This window comes from Camelus bactrianus, chromosome 5, assembly GCF_048773025.1.
Source record: "Camelus bactrianus isolate YW-2024 breed Bactrian camel chromosome 5, ASM4877302v1, whole genome shotgun sequence".
NCBI lineage: Eukaryota > Metazoa > Chordata > Mammalia > Artiodactyla > Camelidae > Camelus > Camelus bactrianus.
In genome coordinates this window covers 23,049,535-23,071,149 of record NC_133543.1, presented here as the reverse complement: position 1 = coordinate 23,071,149, position 21,615 = coordinate 23,049,535, and the positions used below count along the sequence as shown (strand labels likewise).

The following is a 21,615-nucleotide window of genomic DNA, read 5'->3' as shown; positions in this document are numbered from 1 at the left end:
TACATCCCAGTGAGAAATAATCTATAGATTAATTTGGTACAAATTTTGACAGTGTAATATTGAGCCTCCAATCTATGAATGTGGGGAGGGTGGAATGTGTGTGTGTAAAAATCTCCTTTAACTGTTCTAAGCAGTGTTTTGTAGTTCCTAGTGTAGCAGTGTAACAAGTATTTGATTAAATTTATTGCGTAAGTATTTTATGTTTTTGACACTATTATAGATTCTTTAAATTTAATTTTCCAACTGTTTGAAGCTAGTACATAAAAACACAATTGATTTTTATGTATTGGCTTATGTCCTGTGAGTTTGCTAAATTATTAGTTGTATGGTTGTTTTGTAAATTCCTTAGGATTTTCTTTTTAGAGAATTATGTCATCTGTGAATATAGACAGGTTTACCTCTTCCTTTTTGATATTTGTGTAATTTCTTTTTCTCACCTTATCAAACTGGATAAGAATTTTGCTGTCTTTGAACTTTACATAAATGGATCATAAAATATATACTCATCTGCATTTGCTTCTTTCACTCAGCAGTATTGTTGTGATGAGGTCTTGATCATTCCTTTTCAGCACTGTGTAGTGTCCCAGTGTGTAACTATGTTGGGGTTTATCCGTTCTCTTGTCAGTGGGCGTGTACGCCATCAGGTTAGGGCTACTGAAGTAGTCCTTCTATGAACACTCTGGTACATGTCTCTTAGTGAACATATATATGCATCTCTGCTGGGTTTACGCCTCAGAGGGGGCTTACTGGGTCACAGAGTATACAGAATATTCTCCTCCAGTGTTTTTTTGGTCCTTAAGAGTATTTATCATGTGTTTAATTTTCATGTTAAACTGGAAGTCAGCCACATTCTTCTCTTTCAAATCTTTGCCCCTTTCATTTGACTTTTCATCTGCTCAGCAGGACTCGGGTCAGAAAACACGTGTAGACTCTGCCTTGCTTACCTCAAAAAGAGGCACGTGATCCTGTCTCTTTCTGGCTTCTTCCCATCTACTTGGTTGCCCCTCTCACCGGGTACAAGCAGGAGTCCTGCCCCAGGCTCCCAAAACTTACATATCCTTCTAAGGTCTCCTGGTTCTAGTTTTCCTCCTTCTGTTCTCTGTCTTTAGCTATGTAGTCAGGGAGAGAACTATTCCTACTTTTTAGTGCTACTCATCGTTAACCAAACTAAAATGCATGCCATCTTGACAGTCTTGGGCATCTCAAAGACGCAAGCAGTTAGGAGGGGAGAAATCCTCTCCCTCATTTGGGATTTAAGTTTCCTCCTTTCTGTTTGCATGTAGCTGATCCTATGCAGAGGGGAGGCTGAGACATGAAATAGCTCCCAAATAGCTTCACATCTTGAAAGCAGTAGAGGACTTCAGGAGAAGCCCTTGCTAGAACTCAGATTTGAGGATTACTGGAAGAATTCACTTACCCCTTCTTCATCTATCAACTCTTTTAAGAATAATTGAAAAGCTGGCCAAAATGAAGATATCTGTCACTTTACGAAAGTGTTCTTACAATTTTGGTGAACATTAAATGCTTTGTAAGTGAAATCAAAATTACAATTATAACGGATACAAAATAAAGCCTGTTGTAAAATAAAGCATACTTAAATAATCTGATTTTTAATTCTAGATTTTCATATTCCTTAGACCCTGAAAAGTGACATGCCGAATTTTTACTTAGGCTTTGAACTAAGGAAAGCTTTAAGATGGATCCTAATATTACTACATACCAGATGGGGCTCCATATGTTACTTATCCTCTCTTAGCCTCAGTTTCCACATCTGTGAAATGGGGATAATAAACCTTTTGTAGGGTTGTTGTCAGGCTCACAGGGGATCAGGTAAAATGACCAGCACCATGCCTGTTGTGTAGCCAGCCTGCAAATGATTTTCTATCTTTATTTCAAGAATGGTACAGAGTTAGGTTTTGTTTGCTTTTTGAAATTCAGAATCAGCTTAGGGCAACAAAAGAAATACAAGTAAAAATATTTATGAGCAAAGTTGATACCAAAAGGACAACTGAAATATCTTAGCCACAGACAATTTATTGACCAATATATGCGTTAATGAACTTAAAGGGGACCTTTGACTCACATTCAACATGTATTTGGTGATTATAAAATCCAAGGCAAAAAAAATCTCTTTCATGACACTCAGTGAAAACAATGCACTAGTGACCAATCACTTTAAATATTTATAGAAAGTTTAGTGGAGGAAGTGAGCTAAACCAAGGAAGGGGTTCCTCCGGAGACCTCCAAAGAATGTTTTGAAGCCAGGCCAGCGTACCTCTGCTCTGAGAAGGATGGTCAACTGATCACACGCTTTTATTTCTCCAGGGAGAAGTTGGCTGTGGCCCAGCTGCAGAGGGAAGTTGCCCAAAGAAGAAGTGAGGGGGCCATGGTAAGTCCTGGCTGCTTGGTTCTGATTCCGAACCTTCCTTCTAAAGGTCTCTGGCTTGAAAGGCATTTTGTCTCATTAAGGATTTCAAAGGAAAATATTTGCTTGCAGTAAACTGCCTGCTGTATTGGTGAATAATGTGTGTGTGTTTTTTTTTTTAACTGAAGTATAATCAATTTACAATGTTGCATTAATTTCTGGTGCATAGCATAGTGATTTAGTTATACATATATATATATATATATATATTCCTTTTCATATTCTTTTTCATCATAGGCTATTACAAGGTAAGGAATATACTTTCCTGTGCTATACAGTAGGTCCTCGTTTATCTATTTCGTTTATAGCAGTTTGTATCTTCAAATCCTGAACCCCCAATTTATCCTTCCACAGCTTCCGATTCCCCCTGATAACAGGAAGTTTGTTTCTATGTTTGTGAGTCTGTATCTGCTTTGTAAAGAAGTTCATTTGTGTCATTGTAATGTGTTTATATTGCAGTTTAGACAGCTCGGCCATTTACAAGAAAGAGAGGGAAATATTAATTGGGAAAAATAACTCTGGCTTTGAAGAGGATGTTCAAATGTTCAGAGGGTTATACGGCTTTATTTCCTGACGTTCCACTGGGTGTCCAGGCTTCCGGCTATGAGGACATGTCCTGTCCATAGAGGAGAAATCTGAGATTTTTAGATAAGGAGAGACAGTTCAGCATAATTCAAGCCTCTTGAAAAACAAATGATCTAAAAGAACACTCAGAGGTTAGCTAATGTAATCGTCTTTTAGCCTTCTCCTTCTCTCCACTATTTGCAGTGTATTTCTCCCTGTTGGTTTCAGTGTGTATCATTTAGAAAACTGATGTTTCCTTGTGTTTTGAATTGTACTAAAAAATCCATATGGTTGTTTTGGTCCATAGCAGCTTCATTTTATAGACTTTTTTTGCCAAAGTGTCTGCCTTTGTGCCCCTTTGAACATCAAGAGATGACTGTCTGGGGACCTGGGGAATGGACTTGTGTGGATTAACTGCTCCTGCTGCCTCTGAGGAAAAAAAGATATTACCCCCAATTTTTTTTCCCCACTTAATGACCAAACAGTGTCATGTGTGCAACTTTTCAGCTAAGGCTTTTTTTTTAAAGGGAGAAATGACACATTTTCAGACCCTGAAGCTACTTCCATTTGATTTCATGAGAGTTAATGGACAATCCATCCACTGAAAAGAGCAGAAATTTGTAAAATAAATTGGTCTTGCACTGCTCTCAAGATGGAAAGCAGAGGGCTGGAATAAGAGGCTGAATGTTGAGTGGGTTCTGGAAGGCACGGGGGTTCTGGAGCATGCTAAAATACTTTAGGAGGTGATCACATTGTCGGCTCGGCTAGTGATATCAAGGCAAAGAGCATCTTGACTGTTCAAACAATATAAAGCAACTGCTCACGAGCATCTTTGAGCCAATGAAATGGGAGTAAGTTGGAGAAAATGAAGGTTTAGTTAAATGGTCAACTGAAAATATTCAGCCTGGACTGAGACTGTGAGACAGGAGGGAAGGAGGCAGGGCATAGCCATTAAAGGAATGACACAGCAATTGAGGATATGATATAAACTGGTTAGAACCAAGATGGCAGAAGATTCAACTTTTAGGAGACCTTGAGGTCCAAGATGGTGGAAGACTTGACTTCTAGTAGACATTGAGCTTTATAATTTGCTCTTTGTAATATACTAGCATACTAAATGGCACTCCCACAGGTGCCGTGACTGTTCCGAGGCTAACCATAAAAGGCCAAAAAATGGGCAGTGCCCCAATTCCTGGGAATCCCCACCCCCTCCTCAAACTAGGTGGAATAATTCTCCCACTTGTTAGTATATGAAGTTACTGAGCCTGTAAAAACTAACAACCCTGCACCTCGTGGCCACTGTCCCTTCTGAGTGAGACACCCGCACTCTGTCTATGGAGTGTGCATCTCCCTGAATAAATCTACCTTTACTCTGTTATGGCTCACTCTTGAATTCTTTCCTGCATGAAGCCGAGACCCTCACTCGACAGGGTGTATCCCAGGGGCTCACCTGAGACCTGGAACATGACCATCCTCTCACACCCCATTTTCCTGTATCAACCGCACTATGAAATGTTCCTGAGCTGGGCCATTTGGTAATGATAGCATCTTCGTTAGAGCTAGCTCCTGTTCAGCGCTTCATCAGCCGTGTTCCAAAGTGGAGGTGAGCAAGTGATGGCTTTTCTGGGTCTGTTTCTTCATCTTTAAAATGAGGGGGTAGGGCATTCTGTTGATTCTTATTTTATAGTTGGCTTTATTCCTTTGATAACTATGCAAGTTTAAAAAGCTAAAGCTCTAAACTGTTCTTAGGAACAGTGATCAGTACATGTATGTAAACTAAAAAAAGGTGCAGTATATTGTATATATATATTTACATGCAATATAACGTGTATGTGCGGTCAAACTTAATAATTCTACCTAATAAAACTGAAAAAGGAAAAAAAATGAGGAGATAGGACTTATAGGATTCAATTAGCTTAGTGAATCATGCAAACGAGCATTTGTTCATGTAACATTTTTTTAATGGGGAGATTTTTCTGGAAATAACTAAATTTAACCTCATAAGAACAGGCCCCTGAAGAATGGATCTTTCTGACCCTGACACTGAATGAGCCTGAGTTGAAATCATCTCTGGCAGATAACTGTCTAGTTTTTCGTGAAACACCCCCCCCCCCTTTTAAAACATTGTAGAGGTAATTGTTCAGTGTGGAAAGTACCCAGGAAATACCAGCACGCAAAAAGTGACTGGTTGCTCAAAAAAAGGAACTTTGGAAAAGTTACCAGTGTTTTATGACACTTATTTAAATGATACTAATGAAAAATCACATTTATGTGTTGACTGATTTAACAAATAACTTGTGGAGCACCTACTGTGTCCCCAGCACTATTCCAAGCATTGGGGAAACATCAAAAAAAAAAAAAAAAAGCCAACATCTGAGAGCATACATTGTAGTGGTTGGGGAGACAGACATTTGATGTAATTAGTGTCACATGGTGGAAGCAGCTATGAGAAAATGGGATCAAGGTCAGGGAAACTGGAGTGCCAGGGGATCCCTGTGAGCGTTCCTGGTAGTACATCACTGAGAAGTTAGCATTTGAGCAGCGCTTGGGGAGGAGGCGTGAACCGCAGTGATATCTGGGAGAGGAGTGTTCCTGGCCGGGAGTATTGCCTGAGGAACAGCACAGAGAAGCAGGATGGCTGGAGGGCAGTGAGGGAGGGGCTGAAGAGGAGAAGGTAAGTCACAGAAGTGATGAGGGGCAGAGGGGTAAGTCATCCAGGTCCCCAGAGATCTCTGGCTGATGCCCTGAGTGACATGATCCTTTGGAAGGCTTTGAGTGAGTGCTCTGATCTGATCTGATTTACTGTTCTTCATATAACTGTTTCCCCCAGTTCCATCATTTATCACTGTTTCCCCCAATTCCCTCATTCCTTAGAAACACTTAAGCCCTGATTTTCATTCATATCCATTATTTCCCCTTTTTCTCCCTTTTTCTCAATATTGTTTCCCTCTTTCCTTACTTAGCCCACCCTCCCCACCCTGGAGTTTTCAACTTAACTATATTCCATTAAATAGAAAGCAGTTCATCACAACCAGATCACCTTATGCTTTTAAAGAATAATACTTACAGTATTCTGTTTTTAGCCACATGAAAGGAAAAACAGTACAAAAATGTTATAGAAGAAGTATTTTTCTAAAACTATATAATCGAGGCAGATCATTATTTAAAAAATCATCAGTGAACCTGTTATAATCACAGTCTTAATGCATAGCATGCCCTTTTAAAAATGTGACTTTAGGCAATAAATCTCTTTACTTATATGTTGTTAAGGTAGTACCCAAGGTACCATTTTTGAGCAATTGCTTTTAATTTTTTTTAACACATTGTTTATTTTGGAATAATTTTGGAGTTACATGAATTTGCACACCTGCACACCCTTTAACCAGTTTCTAGTGTTAACACTTACATAACTATGGTGTAATTACCCAAACTAAGAACTTAGCATTGGCGTATTACGATTAACTAAGTTCCAGGTTTTATTGGAATTTCACTGGTTTTTCCAATAATGTCCCCTTTCTGATTTAGGGTTCAATTCAGGGTACCACACTGCATGCAGAAAGGTTTCTTTTTAATGGCTAGGTGATACATATGTGGAGGAAAGAATGGAATGAGGTAAGTCTGCATTCAGAGTCTGGCTTCATCAGTAGTTAGCTCTGTGACCTTGGACACATTCCTTTACTGGTTTTTATCATTTCTCTCTGTGCTTTTGTTCTGTTAACTCAGGGCTTTACTTGCGAAATCTGTCGTTCAGCCTATTAGATGTTTCCTCTTTGTTTCTTTGTTCTTAATTTGTTCTTCCATGAAAGTAACTATCGCCATAAAAACTTACCTTTCACTATTTCTCACAAACTGCTATGAGATCATGTTTCTCTTTATTCTGGGAGATTGTGTTTCAGCTTGAGTTTCCTACCATTGGCTCAATTTACTGCAAGATCTATTCTGTTTCCTTTTTTATTGAGATAAAACTGACATATATCATTATATGAGTTTGAGGTATACAATATAATGGTTCAACATTATGTTCAGGTTTCCCCTGCTATCTGAAAGTAGATCATTCCTATGAAACCTTCAGTAAGCTGAGACGGTGTAAAGCTTCTCCCCAATTACCTTTTTTCATAATAATTCAAATCCTCTTTGGATTTCAGTTAGCAAAAAAAGGTACAAGTATAGGTCCTTCGCAGAAGTGAAGTCACGCAAAGCAGACTTTCAAAAAGCAGGGGCTACCTGTATATTGCAAAATGATCATCACAATAAGTCTAGTTAATATCTATAGCCACATTGTTATCAGTCTTTTATCTTGTGATGAGAACTTATAAGATATACTCCCTTAGCAACTTTCATAGCAATACAATATTATTAACTTTAGTCGCCATGCAGTATGTTACATCCTCAGGACTTACTTTATAACTGGAAATTTGTACCTTTAGGGTCCTTTCACCCATTTTACCCACCCCCTCCCATCTCCCTACTTCTTTCTGGGTATCTATGAGTTTGTTTGTTTTTTGTTTTTTTTTAAGATTCCACATATAAATGAGATCATAAGGTATTTGTCTTTCTCTATCTCATTTAGCATAATGCCCTCAGAGTCCATCCATGTTGTTACAAATGGCAGCATTTCCTTCTTTTTTATGGCTAAATAATATTCCACTGTATATACTGTATACCACGTTTCTTTTATCCATTTATCCATTGATGTACACTTAGGTTGTTCCATGTCTTAGTTATTTTAAGTATGCAGAAGATGAACGTGGAGACACACATATTTTTTGAAGATAATCATTTTATTTCATTTGGATAAATACCTGGAAGTGGAATTGCTGGATCATAAGGTAGTTCTATTTTAAATTTCTTAAGGAACCTCCATACTGTTTTCCATAAAGGCTGCACCAGTGTATATTCCCATTAGCAGTGCACAAGGGTTCTCTTTTCTCTACATCCTAGCCAACACTTAGTTCTTGTTTTTCTGTTAATAGGCATTCTAACAGGTGTGAGATGATATTGTGACTTTGATTTGCATTTGCTTGATGATTAGTTATGTTGAATACCTTTTCAGGTACTCAGTGTCCATCTGTATGTCTTATTTTGGAAAAAATGTCTCCAGGCATACCTTGGAGATATTGCAGTTTTGGTTCCAGACCTCTGCAATAAAGCAAATATCACAATAAAGTGAGTTACATGAATTTTTTGCTCTCCCAGTGCATATTAAAGTTATATTTACACTGTACTGTATTCTAGTAAGTGTGCAATAGCATTATGTCTAAAAACAGCAATGTACATACCTTAATCAAAAATACTTTCTTGCTAAAAAAAAATGTTAACCATCTTCTGACAATGCAGGATTTCCACAAACTTTAATTTGTAAAAAACACAGTATCTGCAAAGCACAAAAAGTAAGCACAGAAAACAAGCTATACCTATATTCAGACGCTCTGCTGGTTTCTGAATTGGATTGTTTGTTTGTTTTGCTGCTGACTTGTGTGAGTTCTTTATGTATTTTGGATATTAATGCCTTATCAGATATATAATTTGCAAATATTTTCTCCCATTCGGCATGTTGCCTGTTAACTCTGTTAATGGTTTCTCCTGCTGTGCAGAAGCTGTTTAGTTTGATATAGTCCCCTTGTTTATTTTTGCTTTTGTTGCCTTTGCTTTTGGCGTCAAATCCAAAAAGTCAGAACCAAAATTGATCCCAAGGAGCTTACTGCCTGTTTTCTTCTATGATTTTTATGATTTCAGATCTTATATTCAAGTCTTTAATACATTTGAGTGAAGTTTAGTGTACAGTGGAAGATAGTCGTCCAGTTTCACTGTTTTGCATGTGGCTGCCTAGTTTTCCCAACACCATTTATTGAAGAGACTGTTTGTCCCTTTGTCATAAATTAATTGACTATATATGTGTGGGGTTATTTCTGGGCTCTCTAATGCTGAACTATGTGTCTGTTTTTATGCCAATACTGTACATTTTTATTTGTAATATGTTTTGAAAGCAGGGAGCATGATCCGTCCAGCTTTGTTCTTCTTTCTCAAGATTTCTTTGGCTATTCAGGTTTTTTTTTTTTTCTCTGTGTGTGTGTGGTTTCATACAAATTTTAGGATTATTTATTCTATTTCTGTAAAAGAATACATTGGAATTTTGATGGAAATTGCATTGAATGTGTAGATTGCTTTGGGTAGTATGGACATTTTAACAATATTAACTCTTCCAATCCATAAGCACAGAATATCTTTCCATTTATTTGTACCTTCTTCAATTTCTTTCATTAGTATCTTAGAGTTTTTAGCATATAGATCTTTTACCTTCTTGGTTAAATTTGTTCTTAGGTATTTTATTCTCTTTGATGCAGTTGTAAATTTGATTTTTTTTTAAATTTCTCTTTCTAATAGTTTATTATTAGTGTATAGAAATGCAACTGATTTTAGCCTCATGGGAAGCTTGGACTTGTCTGTTTGTGTTAATACATTAATGTTAGCAGTGGCCATGGCAGTTGAGTTTGAAGTATCATCCAAAGAAGAGAAGCATCTCAGACAACACATAATTCACAATGTTTATCATTGGCTGAAATACATCCATAATATATCTCTGGAAAAAGAACCAGGAGTGTTATTTTCTTGTTCACAACAACCAACTTAATAAGTTAAAAAGCTATGTCTTTCTAAGAGTTTAGAATGATAAGTGCCAAACTTGAGACATATTTCTGTGTATGTGCTAAGTTTTGGAACTAGTCCCTGCGTGTTATTTTATTCATTTAATTATTCAACCTATCCAGCAGAGAATAAAATGAAGTCCTTGCCTTCGTAAAATTTATAATATAAAATACTTATTACACAAATACATCAATGTCGTACTTCTCATGATCTCTGTTCACAGTCAGTAATGCCAGAAATCAATAAAACCACCCAAATTGATAACTTTGAAAATTTTAATAAAATATTTTAAATTATTCACTTAAAAATTATTGAAGTATAGTTGATTTACAGTGTTGTGTTAGTTTCAGGTGTTCAGCAAAGTGATTGGTTTTATATATATATATATATATATATATATATATACACACACACACACACACACACAAATACATACATACATATATATGTTATTCACTTTTAAGCAAATAAATTATAAGAGAAATGTAAAATATTTAAGCTGAATGATAAAAACACTACATTTACTCAAACTTATGTGATGTAATTAAATCAAAACTTATGGTGAGATGTATAGCTTTAAATGTATGTAGTAGGAAAAGAAAAGATTTAAGATTGATCACTCATCTAACTCGAGCAGAAATAAAGAAGAATACATGTAAAGAAAGGAAAGAAATAATGAAATAAAAAATGGAAACCAGTGAAGTACAAAATGAAGAAATAGTGGAAAATTTTCTGCAACACTAATTTATCCACATACACATAAAAATCATAAGATAATTAGACTTGTGACCACTGGGTATTTGATATTAAGAATTATTGTCAAGTTTAGATATAAACTTTATATCATGGTTGTGTGTTTCAAAGAATTCTTATTATTTAAAGATACACACAGAAATATTATCCATGATGTCTGGATTTGCTTCAAAATAATACTGGAAGAGGGAAATAGATGGAGATTTAGATGAATCAAAATTCACCATATTTGATAACTGTAGAAGTTGAGAGTTTACTGTACTTTTTGCTACTTTTATAAATGTTTACAATTTTTCATAATAAAAGTTTTTTAAAAATACCCCCCACCAAAAAAAAAAAAAAATCTGCCAGGCTCTAATGATTTTACAGAGGAGTTCAACAAAACCTGTAGTGTAGTAGATAGTATTTTATACAAACCGGTACTGAAAGAAGATGAAAGAAATATCCCCAACTCACTGTTAAAAAAATAAAAACTAAACTTTTCATTTATGAAAAGTTATATATATATAAAAAGATTACAAAAGATAGTATAGAGATTTCCCTTATTCCTCATACCCAGCTTCCCAATATTAACCTCTTATTTTAGTGTGGTGCACTGGTCACAACTAGGAACCAATGTTGCTACGTTGTTATTAACCAGAGCTCATTCACTATTCACACTTCCACAGTTTCACCTAGTGTTCTTTTCCTGTTTCAGAATCCAGCCAGGATAACTGCTGCATTTACTCATCATGTCTCCTTAGGCTCTTCTTGGTTGTGTCAGAGTCTCAGAGTTTCCTTGTTTTTGATGAGTCTGTCAGTTTGCGAGGAGTACTGGTTAGCTGTTTTGGGAGATTTGTCTCAATAAGATGTGTCTTATGTTTTTCTCATGATTAGACTGGGATATATGTGGGGGAGGGAGACCACGAGTTAAAGTGCCATTTTTATCACATCATATCAAAGTTGCATATTATCAATATAACTCATCATTATTTGGGTCAGCCTTGGTCACCTGGCTGAGATGGTGTTTGTCAGGTTTCCACCGTGAAGCTTCTCTCCCACATTGCCTACCATCCTGACCTCTTTGGAGGGAAGTCTCTCTGCACCGCCCACACTTAGGAAGTGTGGAGTTGTGTTCCTCCTCCTGAGGGGGGAGCATCTACAAAAATGATTTTGAATTCTTCTGCATGGGAAATTTGTCTGTTCTTCCCTGTTTATTTATTAAATCATTTATATTACTATGGATGTGCTGATACCTACTTTGTACTTTGGGTTATCAGCCAGTATAAACCATGTAATTTTATTGCTCAGTTTGTACAGCTTTGGCCTTCAGGAGGCTGCTTAATTGTTTGGCTCTCTTGTCCCTCTGACACACTCTCATCATTGTTTTTGTTTGTTTTCCTTTCCTTTCCTTCACTCTCCTCTCCTACTCTTTTCTCTTCCTTCTTAGCACTTTCTTACTTTCTGGCTTTACAAGATGCTTCTGGCTCGCCTTGTATATTTCCTGCCAGTCTCAGAATCAGCCATTTCTCTAAGGACCACTGGTTTCATTTAATGGACAGGGTATTTGAAACCAAGATTTGGTTGCTAGGTGCCAACTCACTTTTATGACGCTTGTTCAAAGTGGTCTTTATTTCAAGAATTGGTTGATTGCTTAACATTAGAAAATCAATTAAAATAATTGACAACAGTTATAGATTAAATACAGAGAACAAAACCTCAACAGATATAGAATAAAACGTTTAATAAAGTTCAGTACCAGTTCATACTAGGTTTTTTAAAAATATAGTCAGCCAAGAACAAAAGGATGTTAAGGATGTTTTCTTAAATTGATTATACTTAATGGTGAAAAGTTAGAAGCATTTCTTTTTTTTTTAATTGACGTATAGTTGGTTTACAATGTGTTAAATTCTGGTGTACAGCATAGTGATTCATTTATACATATGCATATATATATATATATATATATATATATATGCGTGTGTATATATGTATTTTTTCCTTTTCATATTCCTTTTTGTTATAGGCCATTACAAGGTGTTGAGTATAGTTCCCTCTGCTATATATACATTGTTCCTTTGAAAATCCATAACCAAACCAGAATGCCTCCAGTCACTTCTGCTATTTATTTTTACACTTCTGGGTCTGACTAGCATGATAAGTAAGCGATGTAAGGGTTGGGAAAAAGCACAATTTGTCTTATTTGCAAATGATGATTGTCTAAATAGAAAATCTGAGGGACTCTTTAGACAAACTTTTAGAGGATTGCTGGAAATAAAATGAATATGCAAAAGTAATAGAATTCTTACGTATCCATCATCAACTCTTAAAGTAGTTTTAAAAGACAGTACTTGAAATCATTTTTTAAAAAGGCATATAGGAATAGATCTAGAAAGGAATATGTGAGATGTTGATGGAGAAATTGTTGAAGAGTATAAAAAGGGGACAGAAAGTAGTGAAGAGTTATGTCATATATTCTTGGAAGGGAGAATTCTATACCATTAAGGCATCAGCTTATTACCCTCCTGCATGATTTATACATTCTGTAATTCCAATTAGAACCCCAAAAGCGTCTTCACAAAATCCAAAAAGCTAATTTCATATTAATATTAAAAATGTAGGTTTAAGTATAGATGATATGATTTTAAAGAAAGATAATAGGATGTGTTCTGTCCTACCACACATGAAGGTTTATCATAAAGCTAAAGCAATTAAATCTGTGTGGTGGTGGGTTTATTGGATATTCCAATAAACTAGGAGAATAGAATGGAGAGCCTCGAGTAGAGCCACTTACATACAGGAATACATAATGGAAGTGGAATTACAATTCAGTGGGGGAAGAACGGACAACTTTAAACGACTCCTGTGACAATTTATATAGCAAATTTATACCATTTCATTGCTACCAAGTATAATACACAGAAGTAAATTTTGAATGAATCAAAAACTTAAAGCTTAACTTAAATGTTGTGATTTTTAGAAGCAAATGTAAGGACATATCTTTATAATATTGAAATGGTGGAGGATTTTATTTTAAAAACTTAAGATAAAATGTACAAGACATAAAGAGAAAGACTGACAAATCTTAACACATTAGAAGTAAAATCCTGTTTAAAAGAAAAAGGAAAAATATTATTAGCAAAGCAGAAGAGGGTGCTCTTGGCTGATACAAGAGATTTGCAAGGCAACCCAATCAGAGAGTGCCGTGACCATAAACACTGAAAAATTTCTTGTTCAGAAAAATGCAGATTATAGATTAAAACATCACTGGGATAGCATCTCATGCCCATGTATTTCGAAACAGTTTTAGAAGTCTGAAAATGCCCGTAGGCAAGCACGTACAGAAATTGGAACTCTTCCGTATTGTTGAAAGGAGTGTAACTGATGTAGACACTTAGGAAACATTTTGTGTTGCCTAGAAAGGTGAATGTGGAACACAACCTGTAATATAGCAGTCCAAACAATGCTTATTGACATACAGGTGGAAGAACTCTAATATGTGTAGGAACAACACACGCCAAGTTGAGGATGTTGGCTACTTCTGGGGAGGGAGGAGGCCTTAAATTATGTCCATTCATTTAATTTTTTAATGAAGCAAATATCATAAAATGTTTAAAAATTTGGGTGAAGTTAAGTGACATCTCAACATTTCTAAATATTTTCTGAACTTTTAAAATATTTTGTTACTAACAATCTTAAGTAAATGTAAATAAGGTCAAAATTAAAAAATAAATGTAGGGGTAGGGGAATAAGACATACAAGCTATTAAGTACAAAATAAGCTACAAGGATATATGGTATAACACGGAGAGGTGCAGGCGTCCCCCCAAAAGGGTGTGGTCCATCCATGGCAAGTGACGACATCACCAGCTTCCCTTTGGCTCTCCCAGGCAGAGAGGGAGCATCCTTTTCTCGGTCGGAACCCCAGGATCAGGAGGACTTGGGGCCTGTTAGGAAGAGAATGAAAGGAGATGCAGATGGGGATCCCAACCTGGACCTGCCAGCGGGGGTCGCAGACCAGGACAGAGACACCCAGGCCAGCCTTGAGGTCAGAGCTGCAGCCGTGAAGCCAGACAAGATGGAGGAGACACTCACCTGCATCATCTGCCAGGACCTGCTGCATGACTGTGTGAGCCTGCAGCCCTGCATGCACACCTTCTGCGCAGCCTGCTACTCGGGCTGGATGGAGCGCTCTGCCCTGTGCCCCACCTGCCGCTGTCCAGTTGAGCGCATCTGCAAAAACCACATCCTCAACAACCTGGTGGAGGCCTACCTGCTGCAGCACCCGGACAAGGGCCGCAGCGAGGAGGACATGCGCAGCATGGCCGCCAGGAACGGGATCACTCAGGACATGCTGCAGCCCAAAGTCGGGAGGGCCTTCTCGGACGAGGAGGGCAGCTCCGAGGACCTGCTGGAGTTGTCAGACGTGGACAGTGAGTCCTCGGACGTTAGCCAGCCGTACGTTGTGTGCAGACAGTGCCCTGAGTACCGAAGGCAGGCGGGGCAGCCTCTTCCCTGCCCAGGGCCTGGCAGTGAGCCAGGGGCACCAGCAGCCCCTGGGGATGCGCCGTCAACATCCACCAGTGTTGCAACAGCCCAGGACTACGTGTGTGCCCTGCAAGGAAGCCATGCCATTTGCAACTGCTGCTTCCAGCCCATGCCCGACCGGTGGGCGGAGCGTGAGCGGGACCCTCGCATCGCCCCCTAGCAGTGTGCTGTTTGCCTACAGCCCTTCTGCCACTTGTACTGGGGCTGTGCCCGCACCGACTGCCTTGGCTGCCTGGCCCCATTCTGTGAACTCAACCTGGGTGACAGGTGTCTGGACGGGGTGCTGAGCAACAACAACTACGAGTCGGACATCCTAAAGAATTACCTGGTGACCAGGGGTTTGACGTGGAAAAACGTGCTGACCGAAAGTCTCGTGGCTCTGCAGAGGGGAGTGTTCCTGCTGTCTGATTACAGAGTCACCGGGAACACCGTGCTGTGCTACTGCTGCGGCCTGCGGAGCTTCCGAGAGCTGTCCTACCAGTATCGGCAGAACATTCCCGCTTCCGAGCTGCCGGTAGCTGTAACATCCCGTCCTGATTGCTACTGGGGCCGCAACTGCCGCACTCAAGTGAAGGCCCACCATGCAATGAAATTCAATCACATCTGTGAACAGACGAGGTTCAAGAACTAAGCATCCAGTGAGGCACCCAGATGGCTGAGGAATATTGGAGGTCGAGGACAAGTGTTTCAGAAAATACCGAATTCCGACAGTTTGAGGGCATTTTACAGCCCCCCTTAGGGGACACTGGGGTAGGGGGGGATCTCCGCGTTGGGCCCTGTGGTGTGACTTTTACTTTGCGGAGTGAGACCCTCGGTAAGAAGCCCTCCAGTGGCCTGGGAGGCCCAGGGCGGCACAGGACGGCACAAGCTGTTCTCCGAGCTCTGGGGCCCGAGAAGCAGCCATGACCTGTTCCCTCCCGCTGAGATGACCACAGGCCTGCCCTCTGCACCTTCCCGCACCACTGCAACACAGCCATCCCTCTTCAGGAGAAGCGTCCTGGGAGAGGGAGGAAAGTTTGTCAGGAGCGCTGTGTCCTTTGAGGAAGGGGAGGCTGACAGGCCGTGGGCGTCCAGCACGCCTGCTGCAGGGCGAGCCAATGTCTCACGCTTGTGTTTTCATAGATTTGGTGCTTATCCTCTAATAAGACTTACCTATCACAACCAGTAGCACAAATGATATAATTTGTAGTGTACAAATTGGACTAAAATTGGGGCTAGTATGATATTTGAAAGAGTATGTCTCTGTCGATTACAAACAAGTCATCAGCCATCCAGGGCTGCTAACCCCAGACCCCCGGCGTCGAGGGCACGGTCGGGCCTGTTTCTTGCTCCTCCCCTGTGTTGGGGGCTGGGGGCTGCCCAGGGGTAACCCTCTGGCTCCTCTGGAGCAGCCCCTTCCCACCAAGAGCGTGAGGGACCCGTGCTTCCCTGAGTCCTCGCCCTCTCCTCCTGCGTTGGGTGTGCCGTGTCATCCGGAACAATACTTGAAATTTTGTTCTTTGTTTAAAAAAAAAAGTTTGTTTATCCTTTGTCGAAATCACTTGTTAGGTTTGTCTGCAAAAGGGTAACTTTTTTGCTTCTCCTCAGGAATACAATTTTCAGCTTTGTCTTGCTCTTGATGCAGACTGAGAAGCAGCGCTCTGGAAGAAGGCTGCCTTCCTGCGTCCCAATAAACAAGCCGTGTCTGTTTCTAAAAAAAAAAATATAACTGGAGTATAACCTTTAAAAATGTGAATCACTGTGCTGTATACCTGTAACTTATATAATACTGTGCAGCCACTGTATTTCAGTGAAAATGCAGTTAACTATGTGAGATGATGGATGCGTTAGTTATCATGATCTTATATAATGTATATGTGTATCAAATCATCACTTTGTACAGTGTAAATATATGTCAGTTATTCCTCAGTAAAGTTAAAAACTATACAAAAATAAAAAATAAATCAAATTTTAAAAGCTGTCATACTATCAGAAGACAAGATACAAGAAATTAGAAGAAAATATTAGATTGCTCAGAGGCAACTCTTAGACAATATAAGATATTTTTGTGACCTGGGCATAATGAAGTCAGGTGTTCACATGGCATCAGGGCCTTGAACTGTGAAGGTAAAATACGGAGAACAGGTACACTAAGAAGCATGTGCTTTTATTGAGCAAAATATGATGCAAATTGAGTTAATAAATTAAATACCCTTTTAAAAATTTCAACAGATGCATTAGAAAGACATACAATTCTAGAAACTGTCAGAGAAATCTTTAGAATAATGCTTAAGATTAGACAGCTGTATTTTAAAAGCTGTGTCAGTCTAGAGCCGTGAACTCTAGGGCTCTTTCAAGCAGAAATTGTGTTCCTGAAGCGAATATTCTTACTCACCGGTTCACCTCTTGCTAACCCCAGGCCTAGCCCGCAGGGGATTTAGGTTAAGATCTTCACTCCTTTTATTCCAAGTCCGAAAATGGAGATAGAAGTGGTATTCTACCAGGAAGCCTGGGAACCATTCAGAATTTGTTCCATTTTCAAACAGGGCAGGAGTTTTAGAGGGCTGCTTACCTAGGTACAGGGAAGTCCCAGGGTCCTTCCTGGAATGGCCTCTGTGCCTCTGTGTTTTACGTTTGAAATGGGGACGGGGAGGCTTGGGACTCCATGACACGTGGCACTTTGCCTTCTTCTTGTACTTAAAAAATTGAAGTAAAATTTACAAATGGTGAAATGCTCATATCTTAATTGTCCAATCTGATGAGTTTAGATAGATGTGTCCCCTTGTGAAACCATCACCCCAAATGAGACTATCGAAAATATAGACTATTTTTATTGCCACAGAAAGTTCCTTCTTAACCCTTCTCAGTCACACCCCCCAACTCCTGCAGAAACCACCATTTATATACCTCAGATAATTCAAGTATTAGTTTTGCCTGTTCTTGAATTTGATGTAAATGCTGCCATAAAGTATATATTCTTTAGTGTCTGGCTTCTTTCCTTCAGCCTAATGTTTTTGAGATTCTTTATGTACTGTGTGTTTCAGTAGGTTTTCCTTTTTGTGTGTGTGTTTTAATAGTTTTTGTAGTCGAATGGTATTTCATTGTATGAATATGTCACAATTTGTTTATCCAGTTTCCTTTTGACAGGGAGGAGATGGGTTCCACTTTGGTCTATTATAAATAAGGCAGCTATGAAATTCTTGTGCAGTTCTTGTGGACATATCAGTTTGTTATCTGGTATGTGATTTACAAATGCTTTCTCTTATTAAGTGTTTTCACTGTCTTTATGAACAGTGTCCTTTAGAACACAAATGTTTTAGATTTTAAAGAACTCTGTTTTTTTCTTTTGTCACTTTTGGTGTCATAGCTAAGATTTTTTTCCTAACCCAAAACCATGAAGATTTTCTTCTAAGAGTTGTGGCTCTTACATTTAAGTCTGCAATCCATTTGGAGTTTTTTTGTGTGTGTTGTTTGAGGAAGGGGCTCAACTTAATTCTTTGGCATGTGGCTATCCAGTTGTCATAGCACCGTTTGTTGAAAAGACTATTCCTTCCGCCACTGAATTGTCTTGCACCTTTGTTAAAATCATTCAATGTGAGTGTGGAGGTTAGGTTTTAGACTTTCAGTTCTACACCATTGATCTGGGTGTCTGCCCTTTAGCCAGCACAGTGCTGTCTGGATTCCTGGAGTAGCCAAGTAACACACAAACTACCGTGTAGTAAGTTTTGAAATTGGGAATTGCATCTTCCAAACTCATTTCCTTTTTCAAGATCATTGTGATTATTCTAGGCCCTTTGCATTTTTATATGAATCATAGGATCAACTATTTAATTTTTTGTAAAAAAAAAAAAAAAAAGCCAGCTGAGATTTTAATAGTGATTTCATTGCATTGGTCAGATTAGTTTTGTTGGTTTTGGACTTCATATAAATGAATCTAGCGTATGTACTCTTTTGATTCTGAATTCTTTCACACAATATAATGTTTTTGAGCTTCATTCATGTCTTTGTATGTATTAGTAGTTCATTTTTTTACATTGCTACATAGTATTTCATTGTGTAAATATATACACTTCATTTATCTATTCTGTTGTAAACTTTTGTGTGGTTTCTAGTTTTTAACTATGAATTAAGCCACTATGAACATTCATGTGCGAGCCATTATTATGGGCATATGCTTTTATTTTTCTTGAATAAATACCTAGAAGTGGAATTGTTGGACCTTATGTTAAATGTGCGTTTAACTTTAAACATTTTGTAAGAAATGGCCATTGTGTTTTCCAAAGTAATTGTTCTGTTTTACACTTCCACCAGCGATATATGAGAGTTTTGGTTGATTGACATCCTTGCCAATATTTGAAATCGATGTTTTTTACATTTTAGTACATGTAATGGATATGTGGTGGTATCTCATCATTGCTTTTTAAAGAAGTATAGTTGATTTACAATATTATATTAGTTTCAAGTGCACAGCATAGTGATTCAAGACTTTTATGGATTATACTCCATTTAAAGTTACTACAAATTAGTGGCTGTATTTCTCTGTGCCGTGAAATGTATCCTTATTGTTGATTTTATACATAGTAGTTTGTATCGCTTAATCCCATCTTGCCCCTCCTTTATTCCCTCTCCCTACTATTAACTACTAGTCTCTATATCTGTTGAGTCTGTCTCTGTTTTGTTATATGTATTCATTTGTTTTATTTTTTAGATTCCACATATAAGTGATATCATACATTATTTGTCTTTATTTGACTTATTTCAGTAAGTGTAATACTCTGTAATTTCATCCACATTATTGCAAATGGCAGAATTTCATTCTTTTTTATGGCCGAGTAATATTCCATTGTAGGTGTATCTTCTTTATCCATTCATTCATCAGTTAACACTAAAGTTGTTTCCATAGCTTGGCTATTATAAATAATGCTTCTATAAACTTTGAAGTGCATATATCTTTCTGAATTGATGTTTTCATTTTCTTCAGATACATCCTCAGGATTGGAATTGCTGGATCATATAGTAGTTCTATTTTCAGGTTTTTTGAGGAAACTCCATGTTGTTTCCCATAGTGGCTGCCCAATTTACATTCCCAACAGTGTACAGTGGTTCCCCAAAGGAAGAAGTAAACTGTCACTATTTGCAGATGACATGATACTATATATAGAAAATCCTGAAGTCTCCACCAAAAAAAAAAAATTATTAGAACAAATAAATGAATTCAGTAAATTTGCAGGATGCAAAATTAATATACAGAAATCTGTTGCTTTTCGATACACACACAATGAACTATCAGAAGGAGAAAGCAAGAAAACAATCCAGTGTAAAATCACATCAGAAGGAATAAAAGACCTGGGAATAAATTCAACCAAAGATGTGAAAGACTCATTGTGATTTAATCTGCATTTCCTCGATAATGAAAGATGTTGAGCACTTTTCACATACCTATTATTCATGTGTGTGTATTAAATTATTTTGCCTATTTGAAAGAAGTAAGTAGTTTTCTTATTGAGATGCATTATATATTTTGAATACAAGTCTCTTGTGAAAAATATGTGCTGCAGATTTTTTTCCATTCTTCGGTTGCCTGTTCATTTTAAATAATGTTATCTTTTGATAAACAGAGATGTTTTAATATTGATGAAATTCTGTTTATCATTTTTTTCACAATTAGTGCATCCTGTATTCTAAAGATCTGTGCCTACCCCGTGTTGACAAAAAATACTATTTTGAGTTGTCCTCTAGAAGCTTTTTTCTGATTAATGTGTAGCTCCATGATGCTTTGGGACTTAATTTTTGTCTATGGTATGAGTTAGGTGTTAATATTTGTTTTTAAAAACATAAATATCCACATATTTTGTTGACATTTTCTGAAATGACTTTCCTTCCTCTATTGAATTGCCCTGTTGCCTTTGTTGGACACCATTTGCCTCTGTATGTGCAGGTCTATACCTGGACTCACTTCTGCTCGCTTTATACATTTTTCTATCCCTTGTGAATACTGCATTGTCGAATTATTGTCAATTTGTAATAAGCTTTAAAATAAGATTGTGTAAGTCTTTCAATTTTGTTCTTTTTAAAGGTATTTTCATTATTCTAAGTCTCTCTAAATTTCCTGTCCAACATTAGAGCCAGCTTGTCAGTTTCCTCAAAATACCTCCTGTCATTTATTTTACAATAGTGTTGAATCCTTAGATAAATGTGTGCAGAAGTAACATCTTAACAATATTGAGAGTTTTAATCCTTAAACATGATATAAATCTACATTTATTTGCATCTTCCTTAATATCTCTCAGCAGTATTTTATAGTTGTCCGTGTAGGGCTCCTGAACATCTTATTGTTACGTTAAATCCTAATTATTTTCTGGCCTTTGGTGTGAATGAAATGAGACTTGTTACAAATTTTATTTTCTAAATGTTTGTTGGTAGTTGTTTTGTTTCAGAACTGTAAAAATGGCGTTCCACTTCCTTCAGACTTCCATGACTTCTGATGAGATATTTGCAGTCATTAGATTTGTTGTTCTTCAGTTTCCTTCTCTGGTTCTTTTGTTTGTGAGTCCGTTTGCTTTGTTTTGCCTTTAGTTTCCTGCAGTGTGGTAATGTGATGCTTGGGCATAGGCATCTTTGAAATTTTCCTGTTGAGGTTCACTGATCTTCTTGAATCAGTAAGTATATAGCTTTCACCAAATTGTTTTTCTTCAATTTTTAAAAAAATGTTGCGCCACACTT

The 21,615-nt window shown here is 37.7% G+C and overlaps 1 protein-coding gene and 1 pseudogene across 9 annotated transcripts in view; both read left to right on the top strand.

Moving 5' to 3' along the window:
• NCKAP5 (NCK associated protein 5) overlaps positions 1-21,615 on the top strand; it is a 918,990-nt gene that overhangs the window by 414,264 nt on the left and 483,111 nt on the right. For all 9 annotated transcript variants that reach the window (XR_012506967.1, XM_045508840.2, XM_045508844.2 and 6 more), the window contains one exon: positions 2,326-2,389. Coding sequence is in view for 8 of the 9 variants with exons in the window: in XM_045508840.2 (XP_045364796.2) it covers positions 2,326-2,389 (64 nt within the window). In the remaining variant the exon portion in view is untranslated. The remainder of the gene's footprint in view (positions 1-2,325; positions 2,390-21,615) is intronic.
• On the top strand, positions 12,426-16,621 carry LOC141577693 (E3 ubiquitin-protein ligase CHFR pseudogene; annotated as a pseudogene).